We start from the raw sequence: 15877 nt of genomic DNA on the forward strand, positions 1-15877 counted from the left end.
TAAGGAGCAGGAAGAGACACAGCATCTCCCTGGTTAGAGCGTCACGCTGAAATGTGTTACTATCTTTAGAGCACTAACCATTTAACTTGTCACAGTTTCGTGATTACACTGTAATAAATTATTCTGTAGTCATTTAATTTTACTTAATATATTTGATAAAAATGTATTAACCCATAAGAACCCACGGTGACACCCGTGTAACAAACACTTTAAATTTTCTAGAATCTCCCATATTCAGCTTTATGCTTCACCTTAACTCATTAACTCTATGGAGTCTTGGGCTATTTTGTGCATTTTTGAATCATTTTCGTGTCTTTGTAAGTCATTTTGTGTCTTTTTTGGTCATTTTGTGTCTTTTTTGGTCATTTGTGTCTTTTTGTGTCATTTTGTGTCTGTTGTTTTGTCTTTTTTTAGTTATTTTGTGTCTTTTTTTTGTCTTTTTTGGTCATTTGTGTCTTTTTTTGTCATTTTCTGTCTTTTTTAGTCATTTTCTGTCTTTTTTAGTCATTTGTGTCTTTTTGTGTCTTTTTTGGTCTTTGTGCGTCTGTTGTTGTGTCTTTTTTAGTTATTTTGTGTCTTTTGTTGGTCATTTTGTGTCTTTTTTGGTGATTTTGTGTCTTTTTTGTGTCTTTTTAAAGTAATTTAGTGTTTTTTTCAGTAATTTTGTGTCTTTTTTTAGTAATTGTGTGTCTTTTTAAAGTAATTTAGTTTTTTCTGTCATTTTGTGTCTTTTTTTTGTTGTAATTTTGGTCATTTTGATACTGCCTCCAGCGGCCCCCAGGTAATTTGAGTTTGAGACCCTGTTCAAGAAGATTTAAAGTGTTTGTTACACGGGTGTCACCGTGGGTTCTTATGGGTTAAATATAAATGCGTCCTTGATTTTGAGGCAGTTGTTTAAGTAACTTTAATATAAAAATGTTTGAGATAGAATCTACTTAATAACAATAACCTTAGCTTAATTCTGTAAGTCCAAACTTACAATGTCTCAAATATACAATATATTGCTTCAATATCTATTACTTCAATTTAAGTAATTCAAATAACCCGAAGGTGTAATGTGTAGAATAAGTAAAGTTACAATATTTTGTGTATTTATTTATCTTATTTAACTCACATTAACAAGGTAAAACTTGTCATTGGTCTCTTTTAAAAGGGAGAGCTAACCAAGACAGCAGCTTAAAAAGCTACAGAAAACAACAATAACCACAGGGGGGTAAAAAGAAATTAACTTGCATTAACTTTACCACTTCTCCACTACTCAATTAACACTTTTTCCCCCCTTTTTTCCCCTAAACATACATATTTAAATAATACATAGACCTATTTACAAAAAAAAAAAAATTTTTTTGAAAATAAATAGATTACATAAACAAATACATGAATAATTTATGAAAACACCCGGTTTTTAAAGCCCTTTTTCCTCCCTGTACCTTGTGAAAACCATGTGTTTGTACCGCTTTTTAAACTGGATCATGCTTGGACATTGCTTGAGCTCCACACCCAGGTCTGATTTCTAGCAGCAGGAATGTTTTGCATGCTGTCACATCACGTGACCAGCCTCTCTCGCGACGTCCTGCAGGTTAATTGGCGGGCTTTGTTCATTGGTCCGCACTGATTGCGCCAGGTGCGTCTCCACGTGTTGATTGGCTCCACAGCGGTCACTTCAGGCTACATTTCACCTCCCTGCAGCCCCCTGCAGACTGTAGCCTCCTCCAGCTCTCTTCCTCCCCGCAGGCCCACCACGCTTTGACCCGCAGCAGGATGACTTGTGAGACCCACAGAGACTCCGTGGAGCCGGAGCAGGCCGAGCACACTCAGGTAATGTCGGCCAGACAAATACAAGCTAGCAGCAAGAAGCTAAATGGCTGCAGACTGGTAGTTTAACACCTGTTGTCTCTTTCTCAGCAGGTTGTCAGGAAAGATGGCGTGTTCCGCTCCATCCTGCGCGGCATCTTCTGGCCCTTCGGCCTCGTGGTAGGAGGACCAGCTAATATCTGTTAGCATTAGCCTGTTAGCTTTAAATGCAGTGGTGGAATGTAACTAAATGCATTTACTCAAGCACTGTATTTAAGTCCAATTTTGAGGTACTTGTACTTTACTTGAGTGTTTCCATTTTATGCAACTTTTTACTTCTACTCCACTACATTTAGCTACCAGCTTTAGTTTTTACCAGCTTTTAGTTTTTTTTCAGGTTAAGATTTAACATAAAACATGATGCATTTAAAGTGATTACAAAGTTTTATAAATTAAACCACAAAACGGTACATTGAGTCGTCAAAATAGTCATACCAGACAACATTACATTACTGCTTACATAAATGCATCAATAATAATAATAATCCAATAATATATTTGGAATATGTGTAACAATCTGAGTGTCGATTCTGCATTTTGAGGCAAATATTGTACTTTTTACTCCACTACATTTAGCTGACAGCTTTAGTTACTTTAAAGATTCAACATAAAACATATGATCAATTTAAGGTGATTAGACTTTTTTTATTTAATCAAATCTTATAACAGTATATTAAGTACTTAAATGAGCCATATCTTTACAAAATTAAAACCCTGCTTACATAAAATCATCAATACAAATAATGTAATAATATATTTAGAGTATATAAAACAATCTGAGTGGGTTGATTCTGCATAACGAGTACTTTTACTTTTGATACTTTAACTACATTTTGATGCTGATACTTTTGTACTTGTACTTCAGTAAGTTTTGAATGCAGGACTTTTACTTGTAGTGGAGTAATTTCACAGTGAGGTAGTAGTACTTTTACTTAAGTAAGAGATCTGAATACTTCTTCCAACACTGTTTAAATGCGACCTAACGTGGCTCTGACTTATAGGTGCGCGCATACCGTGGATTCTGGTGGGTGCTTGGCTTCCGGCAGCCGCAGGAGAAGGTCCTCGTCAGTCCCGAGGTCTTGAGTCCTGCACGCCAGAGCCTCACCGGCCGCAAGCGCCTGCACCGGGTCACCCGCATGCTCCTGTCCATCCTGCCCCGCAGGGTGCAGGGCGCCCTGGGCTACCCAGTCTCCAGCAGCATTGGGCGCACCCTCTCACCAGGTATTTATAAGCTAACTAGAACTGGAAAACTATTTTGATCAAGTGCTGTTGCATGCAAAAACACTTGTTTTTGTTATTTGGGACAGTTGGGTTAAGCTTCTCTGTGGAGATCCCCCAAATGTAACTACCAAAGCTGGACAATTTCAAATTTACTCAAGAAATGAAACTAACCTCCTGTGACCCCTGCGTGCTCATGTGGACATTTCATTTTAGGTTTTATGGACCTGATACTTAATTCTGCATAACTATAACATGTTGTCCTCCGTAGTACACACTCTAGAAAAAGCACAATACATCAATTAGTGTAAAAACCAGATGGCAGCACCTTGCTAAAGTCAATCAACAGCTTATCCCTAGACAAAAGTGGACCAGGTACAAAATCTGATCAGATTTCATGGTTAAAACTTGTTAATTTGTGTTTAATAATATTTGTAGCTTGATATTCTGTGCAAGTTTGACTCTTTTTAGCAATAGCAACAAGCTACGACTCTGCTAATCAGGAAGTACTCATTTGAAAACGAATAGACTTTTGCTATCGTTCTTCCAAAGAGGGAGTAAATGTAAGGAAGTAAAAGTTTTATACACTGGTGAATTAATTGTGTTTTACAGTAAAATTAACCAATTCATTTTTTTTCAAAAACTACTTTCTGTTCAAAGACATTGCTTAGTTTTTGTACTTATGTCCTACAAATCAAAAATATCAAATGTCTAGGATAAACTAACAATACATACCAAACAAAAGCTTGGGTCTCAGGAGCTTAAGGAGTATAATCTAAATCAGAATCTAGTGAAGGTAAACTGGGAACTGCTGCCACATTTGTGCACCCTGCAAAGTGCAGCAGTTTGACTTTTCCTTGGCCCATGAGGCAATCTGCTCAATTTAATCTGTCAACTAGGTTTTTAAAGTATTAACCTCAGATGCTCAAATGTTAATGAAATTGTTCATAACTGTTGTTTTTACTTCAAAAGTATGACCTATTTTGACTCTTCATAGTCGAAACGGATGTATTGCGTCTGCATGCAAGCAGGGGTGTATATATTTCTAAAGCTGAGCTCATTTCCTAACAGAAATTAGAGTCTCTCCTACTAAACCTTGTGGAAAGGGCAGCAAGAGGAAGCAGGATGAGCTGGATGAGGATGAGGAGGAAGAGGAGAGTCAGACCTGGGTGGAGGCGCTCACTCAGGAGCTCGCTGACAATGAAGACCCAGAGGAGGATCCTGACTATGAGGTTAGTGGCTTAATGCAGCAAAATATCGGCTTTTTGCTGTTGTAAACTGAGTTTTATCTAGAGCAGAGGTGTCAAACTCTGGCCCGTTGGCCAAATTTGGCCCGCAGTATAATTATATTTGGCCCGCAAGGAAATACCAAAATATAATACTACAAATCCCAGAATGCTCTGCTCGTGTTTTGGCTTGAACACAGTAGATCAGTGTGTCGCAAACTGAGCAACAATTAAAGTTGTCTTTATGCACTTTTTCTTGCTAGTCCAAGGCTTGAATGGTTGCACATTCATTGAAGGATATTATTATTATTATTAGTCATTTGGTTTATTGTTTTATTCTTACATTTATTTTTAGCCTGTGGGAAAAGATTACTTTTAAATTTAAAGAAGGCCGCACATAAAATAAAGGGACATAGGATTTTTATTTAAGAAATGAATGCCATTGATGTGTTTTGTTTTATTTGATATTCAATTTTGCATGTTTGCAATATTAAGTTATATCAAGCTTTGCTTGTTCCATTTCGTTTGAACTTGCTTAGGTCAATTTTTTTTTTCAATAAATATCAATGTTGGCCCGTGACTTTGTCCAAGTTTTAAATTTTGGCCCACTGTGTATTTGAGTTTGACACCCCTGATCTACCAGTTTACAAACTGGTAAATGTTTGTGTTCTGCACATTACGGTTATGTACAAACACTTGAAATGCAGCACCTACAATAATGCAAGACTTGCAATTTAAAAGCCTAACCTGGCAATGAACGGCGTGATCTAAATGCTGATCTGAATCTCTCAGCCCAGTACCGTCGAGACTGAGAGTGAAGAGTACTGCTCACACAACAACACAGAAAGCGACATTGAGGTTCAGGGGACAGGTGTCGTCATTGAAGATGTGAACACGGTGAGATCCAAAAGGCTTTTCTCTTTTGTAGATTTGATTTGTGTGGAGACTGAACTAACTTTGACTTTATCTTGCAGGGTGTTGAGCTATCTGTTCCATCTGAAGTCTCTTGCCCTGCTGTTTAATTTTGTCATATTGACAAAATGTTGTATTGTTCCAGTGTTTTTGTATGTTTATATATTGATTCAATAAAACTTTGTCCTATGCCTTGATATTATGGTGTTTTCCACTAGATGGCAGTAAAGATTTTTCGATTTCAACTAGGCTGACAAAGTGAGGAAACATGTTTCTATACCAGCCTGATTTTGGTGTGAAGTTTGTTTAAATGTGGCATCTCAAAGTCGTCATTAAAACCTAATTTATTTTTTCCAAAACTTGGTTTTAAAATGTAACTGGTTTCTACAGCTTGAAACAACCAAATTACAGGGAGTTGAGTATTCAAAATGAATACTCATTATGTAATTACAAATATCCAGTATAACATGACACTCATGAAACAATTATTTTCCCTTAACTTATTTCCAAAATCTAATTACAAATGCAGAGGAGATGCATTAAAACAGACTGCGAATGCAGCAGTATGACCTGTGAGAAACTCAATATCAGCTGCTGGTTTTACCACCAAGTGGTAATCACATGTTTTTGTTTAAAGAAGTTTTATTTTCAAAGCTTAGATTTTGCATATATGACTGAAGTCTTGCACATAAAGACTTGTCCATGCCAGATAAATCCACACCGGTGTATAAATATGCCCCAGATACTTCAAACTTCTGCTTTTGAATTTTTTTTTTTTCTCTCCATTTAAATGTCAAGTTTCCTTGAGCCACTGTCCAGTACATGGTCTAGTACTCTAGTTGTACAAATTGTTGCATTAAACGTTAACCTTAGGTTTATACACATTTGTCAATGCCAAAGCCTCAACTTATCAAGGTCATGTCCACATACTGTATCATAGTGTTGCACAGTTCTGTAATTTCTGGTCTCTGTCTGAGTTTCACCATGGACAGTCCAGACAGCTCTGCCGCACACTTCAAAGCGCTTTTCTCTTTGAAAGGGTGTACTATCATAACTATGCTTTTATAGTACATCAGTGGCATAAAAGGCTCTAGAAACCACTCTTTTATTGCATTTTTTTCCTGGACAATATAACAAAAGTAGCTACTGTAACAGGCCTACCCAAACTGCAAATACAGATGTCTTAATTCAAAGCACATATTCCCTTATTACCCAAAATGTGTTTATTAGGTTTTTGGTTGCAAACACTTTGTCTACCACTGTTTATGGCTCTAATAAGAAAACAGGCTGAAATTACTGAACCGTCGGAGCATGTAATCTCCTAAAACATAAGTTTACAAAGTTTTAACAGCAAGTTGCTTCTCATACAGATTTTCCTTTAATTCTCAACTATGCTGTTTTGAACAGCCAGTGTCCCCTTTGAAACATGTCGGCATTTCAGACCAAAGACGGCATGAGACTCAAAGCAGATGGCCTCTGAAAGCAACGAGTGGGACCCATAGTACTATTGGTCATGTTAATGAACAGTTAAAAGAGTACACCCCCCATTATAATGTACTATTTTATTCTCTGAATTTAATTCATTTGTTCCTGATTTTATTTTTGTAATCAACTCATGCACTGTCCTTTCACATTAGAAGCTAGTTTTGATCAGGTAAAGTTAGGGTGTCTATAAATGAAGTTTATACAGGCACTGTGGGCAGCACAGGGGTCCAGGAGAAGAGTCAAGACTGTGCATGTGGGATAAAAAATGTAAACAGTGAGTAGCATCATGCTAATGTGCTTGTGTATACGTGCAGAGGAAACCGAACCGAAGTAAACTTTTTTAACTTATGCACGTCTGGAAATCCCTTTTTTGTGTCCAAGTGTGCAACACAACGTGTGCTAAAAACTGACTCAGTTTACAACATTAAAGTGTGACACAGGCATTCATCAGTGGGGAGTTGGTTCAAATCTGTACAAATCCTCCAGTAGACTCAGACTTCATTCACATTGCCCATCAGTGTCACATTTTTATTCTGATTTGCCAACAAAACATCAGCTCGGCTTGATTTGACAAGAATGAATATTTGTCCTCCGAGCAGCATCACAGACAGTTTTTTTTACATTTTCATCATTAATGCAAATATCATGTGGGAGTGATGCTGTTTAATGTCAGCTGAAGACTTCACTGTGAACCGTATCATTGTGATAGTGGATAAACACTATTTTTGACTTCAAGCATGTGACTTTCAGTTGTCTGACCCAGGTTCACCCAAGCAGAAAACGAGTTATCACAGACCTCTCACTCCCACTGGCTCCGTGCTGCAGATGAGCAGTACGCTGCACTCTTATGACTGGCATCAGGAGAGGATGAGGAGGGTAATTTTGTGCTGCCCACAGAGCCGTACCTCTTCTGTCCACCTGCATGCACACACTGTCTCTGTTCACTGCTGAGTGTGAGTGTGTTTATGGGAGGAGTAGGTGGTGGGCTGCTGTGAAGAGCCACAAACCTCTTGGAAAAGACTGAACCAATGCTTGTCCTTGTCCAGCAATAAGCACCCACTCTCACACCGCAGAACAGAACAAACCACGGTTAGAGAGGAGCTAAAATCTGTCTTTTGTTTTCTTTTATCAATCTCGTCTAAAGATTTTTCAATTTCAACTAGGCTGACAAAGTAAGGAAACATGTTTCTATACCAGCCTGATTTTGGTATGAAGTTTGTTTAAATGTGGCATCTCAAAGTCTTCTTTAAAACCTAATTTTTGTCTTTTGTTTTCTTTTATCAATCTCGTATTTCTGTGCCCGGTTATCTGATTTAGATGCAAATCATTCACGTCAGGATGAATGTGATTGAGGAAGCACTCATCAAACTAACACGATGAGCTGTTATTGTTCACAAGGAAGTTAGAAGAGGCTCTTCACTGGTTTTATACATAATGGTCAGTTTATTAGTCACAGTATGAGGAGGTTGTGTAACGTTTTCTGTCATCACGTCTTAGATAATAACTGATGACATCATCAGGGATTATCTCAGGGGTTAGGCAAACTTGCAAACTGTTTTGAATTGTAAAAATGTGTCTGTTTATCACATAACGAAGGTCTAATGAGAAGATTCAATTGAGTTGCATGATTGGAAATGAAAAATCCAAATCCATACTGAGGAGTAAGGGAATTTTTGACCAGTCATTCATCTTGTGAGTACATTACACAATTCAATGCAAGTGCAGTGTTGAATCAGTGGAACACACCCTTTAACCCATTTAGGCCTAAAACGCCTGTAAAAACTTCCTGTAAAACCTCTGGGCGATTTTAAAATCAGCCCCTAAAACCTGAAGTTTTTCTGTAAATTCAACAGAAGTGTCAACGCTTCTACTAAATAATAGATTTTTCAGTCTCTGTAGCAGGTAGAAATTAAATTCAAAAAGTATTTGAGAGCTTATACAAATACTACAAAACGATGTATCCGCTTTCCCGGCTTTAATGGGTTAAAGAAACATTCTGTAAGAATTGGTATTTTTGCCATTTTGGCATCCCAACAGTTTCAGAGTGATATATAACTTTCTTAAATAAGGAGTGTCAGTTAGCGGTCAGCTGTAGCAACTCAAATTTGGACAGCTCAATTGAATTTGAATTGGTTGTCGTGTTTCCATCAACAATGCACATTTTGAAGATTTGCATGAGAAAAGTCTGAAAACAGCAAAATTTGATAAAACTTTCAAAATGTGCATCAAAGTTTTCATGCTTGCTTGAGGTAGTTTTTGGTTTTGTTTTTTTTGGAAAAATAGTTTAAGTATAAAGTTCTGACATAGTGAGCATTTAACCCACATGACTGATCAGCTGTTTCTGACGAGCTAAGATGAAAGAATTCAACAATTCAAATTGAATTTAATTCCTGAAGACTTCTCTGCATTTTCTCTTGTGGGTGGCCAAAGTTGTCAGATTTACAACCTCTTTTTTGTTGTTTTCTCTCTCTCACAATCTCTTCTGCTGGCAGATTGGCCTACAGCAACACATTATACTGCCATCTTCTGACTAAAGTACATTTAAGCAGCTTAGTTTATTCGCTCTAAACCAGTTGATGGAAACATACCTTATTCACATTTTCTTTAATACGATATTTGCAAATTTTTGCTACAACTTTAATAGGAAAACAGCTACTGTGACCTTGAATCACAGCGCTAGCTGAATTAGGAGTTGCTACAGCCGACTGCTAACTGAACGTCCGTCTCTGAAGCTGGCATCTGCTGCTCTCCTTATGGGGACGTAGTCTCAGCGGTGATGGGCAGTGGTGCACCTCAGGGTGCACTAGCTGGTTAGATAAACAAACAAACAGCTGTGCACAGCTTGAAAATAAAATAGATTTTACCCGTTTTTAAAAGATAAGTAAATTCAGTCAATTTGTCAGTGGTCAGTGAGAAAGTCAACACTTCTTCTGACAGTCTCAACAAACATTTAACCTTATGGGCTTTAATATACTGTACTGTACTTTAGGGCAGTAGTTCTCAACCTTTTTGAGTCGCGACCCCCAATTTAACATCCATGTTGTGCGCGACCCCCGCTCACTGAACAGAATCTCACACGCACAGTTCAGATCATACAAAAAGGAAACAAAATGACCAAAAAAGACACTAATTGACCACAAAATGAGCAAAAAAGACTCAAAATGAGCTAAAAAAGACACAAAATGAGCAGAAAAGACACAAAATGACCAAAAAAAGCCACAAAATGACAAAAAACAAACATAAAATGACCAAAAAATACACAAAATGACCCAAAAAAGAAACAAAATGACCAAAAAAAGACACAAAATGACCAAAAAAAGGAAACAAAATTACGAAAAAAGACAAATTGACCACAAAATGATTAAAAAAAAGACACAAAATGATCTAAAAAGAAACAAAATGACCAAAAAAAGACACAAAATGACCAAAAAAAGACTATAAGTGACCAAAAAGACTAAAACACACTTCCAAAATGATTTGGCGACCCCCAGAAATCACCTTGCGACCCCAATTGGGGTCGGGACCCCAATTTTATCTACAGAGTTTATCTTCAGAGTTAAAAAGACACTACATAGATGCAGCATAAATGTAAAGTGATTCAGGTGTTGACTCCAACATCCAGCGGCCTTCAACTCAAATATTTCCTGAAAACACTTGAAGTTGTTTTGAGAGTGAACTTTGTCTCTTGCTTTTTTCTTTTCCCCTCAGAAGTTTTTCACCTCCTGATGCTCAGATGCAAAGGCAGGCACCACCTTACTGAAGCAGCACATTGCTATGAATTAAATGCTCTGTGTGTGTGTGTGTTTGTGGGAAGGGCAGCGGCAGCAGCAGCAGTGAGAGCTGGATGCAGAAGAGGAAGTGATGGTCTCTGGGGGTTCTCATGGCTGTCTAAACGTTTGAAGGGTAGGCTGCTGAGCGGAGGCAGCGATAGAGAGCATCGACCTCTATCTCTGGTGTTTGTAGCCAGCTGGAGACCGCTTTTAAACCAGAAAGCTCTGTCTTTGCCTTTCAACAAGCAAGGTGAAAGCACGGCGTCTGGAAGAAGCTGTAAATTTCAGTCTCAGGTGTGCTGCAAAGCAAAAGCCACCTGCCTCATGCGGTGCATGTAGTGGAGGTCTTGTCATTCTGCATGCAGGATGATTTGTTGAGGTGATCAGTTTAGGTCAGGAGTGTCAAACTCAAATACACAATGGGCCAAAATGTAAAACTTGAATAAAATCGCGGGCCAACATTGAACAAACAAACCTTTTAATATATACCAAACATGTTTTGCTTTAACATTAAATATGGAACCAGCAACGCTTATAAACATACAATATGTAACTAAATAGTGCAGACATGCAAAATCAAATTTCAAATAAAAAACACATCAATGTCATTAATTTATTAAATAAAAAAAATTAAAAAATCGTATGCCTCTTTTCTATTTGCATCCTTCTGATTTAAATATCAAAATAAACTTTTTCAACAGGTTAATAAATTCTGCCTTTCTTTTCTCCATTTTTGGGAAGGGGTAGCTGGGAGACAGCTCTAGCTTGAGGTTGCTATGACGACTGTCACAGAGGAGCGTTTCTGGGTCCTGTCCTGATTGACGCGCCAAAACAACAGCAGGGCATTGTGGGATTTGTAGTATTAGCTGTAAATGAGCCGTATAATACCAGCGGGTCAGCTTTTATAGTACAATAACAATATAATAATTTGGTATTGCTTCGCAATGAAAAGGCTGCGATAACATAACCACCCTGCACCTAAACCAGGGGTGTCAAACTCTGGCCCGCGGGCCAAAATTGGTCCGCAGTGTAATTTTACTTGGCCCGCGGGCCAGAGTTTGACACCCCTGGTTTAGGTGCAGGGTGGTTATGTTATCGCAGCCTTTTTTTTTTTTTTTTTTACCTGATCCATGTGAGCAACTCTAGTGTTGATGCAGCACAGATTGTTATAAAACCTCTCTGACACACACGCATGCACCCAAAGGCTGGACTCACTGCAGAGCACAGCGAGGACTTGACATCGGCTTGTTGTCACCTTGAATGAATGGCAGCAGGTGCCGGCTGCTCCCCAGGCCCCGCAGTCTGACCTGCAGGCTATTATCTGCTGCATTACAATGTGATTCTGTAATGCCAGCCAACAAAAGCACTCAAACAGACTCCCCCTGCCTTTAACTTTTCTGCTGCAACCTGCTTTGCTGCCTCTCTGCACCCCTCTGTTTCGCTTTACCTCCAGCCTAATGACCAGCTGTCCCCGTAGATTTCAAGAGCATCCATCATCTTCAGAGAAGTAGAGCAGGAAAAGAGGCATGAAAAATGAAGCAGACAGATGGAGCCTTTAGTTAGTCAGACATTTTGATGCCGAGGACAGTAGTGAGGACTTGTAAAGTTTCTGAGTAATGAAAACCTGCACTTCTTGTGTAATCGATGTTGATTTAAGCGCTGTGGAGGTTCATCTGGAGGTGGATGAGCCACTCATAAGCAGTGGTGGAAGAAGTATTCAGATCCCGTACTTAAGTAAAAGTACTAATACAACACTATGAAATTACTCCACTACAAGTAAAAGTCCTGCATTCAAAACTTACTTAAGTAAAAGTACAAAAGTATCAGCATCAAAATGTACTTAACCCTATAAAGCCAAGTGTATCATATTAGATACAGTAATTTTTGAGACTTCTACATCATCAAAAACCTGATGTATACATGTGTTGAAGATAAACAAACTGAGCAACAAATTGCACAAAAATACCGGATGTAGCAAAAATAATATGCAGGTTCCACGAGTGGATCAGTCATTGCTGCATTAAAAAACTTCATATCAGCAGATGTATGATGTTGTGTTATATGGAAAAAATATGTATTTTGCATGTTTGAGGAAAAAGGAAAAGTTAAAAATGTTGTTGTTTGATGTTTTTGTTAGTTCAAGAAAAACAAACTGTGAGCAACAAATTGCACAAAAAGACCTGATGTATCAAAAATGATACAAATTAGAATTCATATATGCAATTTATTTATTTTTTAAAATTCGTCAGCAAGTTAATAAGCACTCGGTTTTAAAAAAAATTGAATTTTCTGGCAATTATTTCATGGTTCAGGCTTTATAGGGTTAAAGTATCAAAAGTAAAAGTACTTGTTATGCCGAATGGACCCACTCAGATTGTTTTATATATTCTAAATATATTATTACATTATTTGTATTGATGATTTTATGTAAGCAGGGTTTTAATTTTGTAAAGATATGGCTCATTTAAGTACTTAATATACTGTTATAAGATTTGATTAAATAAAAAAAGTCTAATCACCTTAAATTGATCATATGTTTTATGTTGAATCTCGACCTGAAAAGTAACTAAAGCTGTCAGCTAAATGTAGTGGAGTAAAAAGTACAATATTTGCCTCAAAATGTAGTGGAGTAGAAGTATATATTTAGAGAAAATAGAAACACTCAAGTAAAGTACAAGTACCTCAAAATTGTACTTAAGTACAGTACTTGAGTAAATGTACTTAGTTACTTTCCACCACTGCTCATAAGTCAGGGCACTGTCTCTCAAAGTCAAGTCAAGTTTTCAGAACAAGACAGAATCAAGTAAATTTGTTTTAGACATTTTTCATTTCCTTAATGTTGGTTTTATCCCTTCAAATAGTTGTACATGATAATCTGATGCCCTGAGCTACCACAGGCTAGCTTATCCTCAAAAGTCCCCCCTGAGCTACCTGGCAGCATCACCTCAGCTTCTCAACTGGATGAGTGTATTTTACGTCTCCTTGATCAATCCAGCAGGATTTAAAGGGCTTTGCTGCTATCTGTGGTTGTGAACGTCCTTGTATTGCGCGAAGGTCGCTGACACCTCTGGCTCTCAGACTGTGTGAAGGCAGCTCCCTCTGATGCCGCTGAGCAAATCCATTCACACGTTTATGATGCTATTCTGAGACGCCATCCAGAGAGCAGAGAGATACTGTATCTGTAACAAGCGGAGGAGCCAAGGCATTCAGGCAAACGGATCAGACAGCTTCTAAATGTTTATTCACCACCAGGAGCTGCAGTGCATCTGATTTCTCCGACCTTTGACCCTCTTGTTCAGTTTGTTCACACCAGCTGGAGGAATTCTGTCACAGTGTTCACAACAAACCAGTTTGAATGTCATTCCTTCAGGTCCTAACAAAGCTGTATGATTTCAAGATTCTTTTTCTCTGTGTTTTGATTGCTGTTTTTTTTATAGACAGCTTATGAATTGAATTTTAAGCTGAAATATGTAACATTTTGATCCCAGATTGTTTGGAACCCTGTTGTTTATTTGACTGAGCCATCGCAGCTTTCTAGTATTACTACTACTACTACTACTATAACCAAGTACTGTGGTTGAGTTTTTCTTTTTATATCACTTTATACTTCTTGTCTGCTGCATTTCAGAAGGAAATATTGTACTTTTTACATCACTATAATGATTTGACAGCCTTAGTTACTAGTTTTTTCAAGATGTTTGCCTAGAAACCGGCAAAGAGCTTATAAAATATATTTTTTGATAAATTAAACTACCCAACAATATATGCAAATAACAATCAGTTGATTAATTAATTAATTTTATTTTAATATTTTACCTTTAAAACTTTCAGTAAATTTCAGAGCAGGACTTTACTTGTTACAGAGTATTTTCACATTGTAGTATTAGTATTATTTAAATAAAGAATCTGAATACTTGGAGTTTAATAGACAGAAGCAACATGACATCTGATCATGTGGATGGACATTACATACTCTTACCGAATGTAATCCTGTGATTTGAAAAATACATAGAATAAAAATGGAATTTAGTGGAAAGTTGCACTCACGAATTACTTGAATCCTGTTAATTCACCACACAATATAACTCCTGAACTTGCTGTTTATCTTAAAGCAAACTGATTAATTCAGATGACTCGTTCACTTGATCTTTTGGTTTCTTAATCATGAATACTGAGCAGCGATGAAAGCTGCTTTGGATGGGAACGTCTGCCACATTCTGCAAATGTAACGTTAAATACTTAATATCGAACACTTCCAGATAGCAGAAGCATTATTTTTAAGGTATATTCAGATCATGAAAACTTTCCAAAGCACTTTAAGACTTATTTTAAATTTAATTCTCAGATTCACTCTTATTCAACGCGTCAATCTTTAGATCTTCATCCTCCAAGATTTCTGACATGCAGAGGTCAATTTATTGTTCAATTTAGGGACTAAATTATGGATAAATACCTTTTCCCATCTGGCAAAGGACTCCATCTCTGTAAAATGCTTCAAAAGATGTCTAAAAGCTCATTTAACTGCTGTTTTAAAATTCTAATTCACACACAAATACACTTTTTTAACATGTTCATTTTTGTTTTTAATTGTTTTTGTTATTGTCATTATAACTTGTTGATGTTATACATTTGTTTTTTCTATTATCAGTTTATTACTTTCTAATGAAATTTTAGGTGGAGGCTTTAAATAAGCCCATCTGGGTTTTCTGCCTCTCCCTGCACTTTACATTATATGTTATCTTTGTTATTTTATGTAATTCTAACTGTGCAAATAAAAAATAAAACCTAAAAACCTATTTGACCAAGTTACAGCTTTGTCTTGGACTACATTTGATTTTATATCATCACATGTTCATTATTTACCAAATATTTGTGATTTGATATGAAATAAAAAAAACTGGATGAAGTTGCTCTATGTGTAGTAGGAATACAAGCGGTAAAATATATAAGTATACATATATAAATGCACGTCACAAGTAAAAGTGACATCAAGCCTCAAAGTCAAAGCCTGAAAAGTTTAAAAATCTTCCAACCTGGAAGACAAAAGTGTCAACTGTCAGCAGCTCTAAACTGTGCTGACAGCGGGTGCAGTTCTTGAATAAAGAGATTTTGGCATTTTCCATCTCGTGTTATCTTCAGCTGCAGCAGAGGTCGTGCCTGCATACGTGCTCATAGCTTCTAAATTTCCAACCCTCAGCAGGTTTTAATCCCAAACAATCACTTCAGCTCATTTTGCTGAGTAACATGCAATACTTTAAAGAGGAGAGACTCCAGCTGGAATTCAGTTGGGGGTTTTTTTCTCATTCTCTGCAGAAAAAATATACAAAGTGGAGTCGTTGATCAGAGCATGGTTGGTTTTAAAAATCATTTTATGTTTAGGGCAGTGAAGGCATCGTAGAATAATAAAGAAAT

At 37.2% G+C, this 15877-nt stretch overlaps 1 protein-coding gene across 1 annotated transcript; it reads left to right on the plus strand.

Annotated features, from left to right (window-relative positions):
• The first annotated feature begins 1472 nt into the window (after positions 1-1472).
• On the plus strand, positions 1473-5407 carry org (oogenesis-related gene). Its single transcript, XM_059340399.1, has 7 exons — positions 1473-1504; positions 1656-1818; positions 1909-1974; positions 2856-3075; positions 4144-4304; positions 5091-5195; positions 5273-5407. Exons 1-7 carry the CDS (start codon positions 1473-1475, stop codon positions 5318-5320), a joined length of 795 nt encoding a protein of 264 aa, XP_059196382.1. The 3' UTR covers positions 5321-5407.
• The last annotated feature ends 10470 nt before the right edge of the window (positions 5408-15877 follow it).

The sequence above is a fragment of the Centropristis striata genome, chromosome 9 (genome assembly GCF_030273125.1).
Source record: "Centropristis striata isolate RG_2023a ecotype Rhode Island chromosome 9, C.striata_1.0, whole genome shotgun sequence".
Classification (NCBI taxonomy): domain Eukaryota; kingdom Metazoa; phylum Chordata; class Actinopteri; order Perciformes; family Serranidae; genus Centropristis; species Centropristis striata.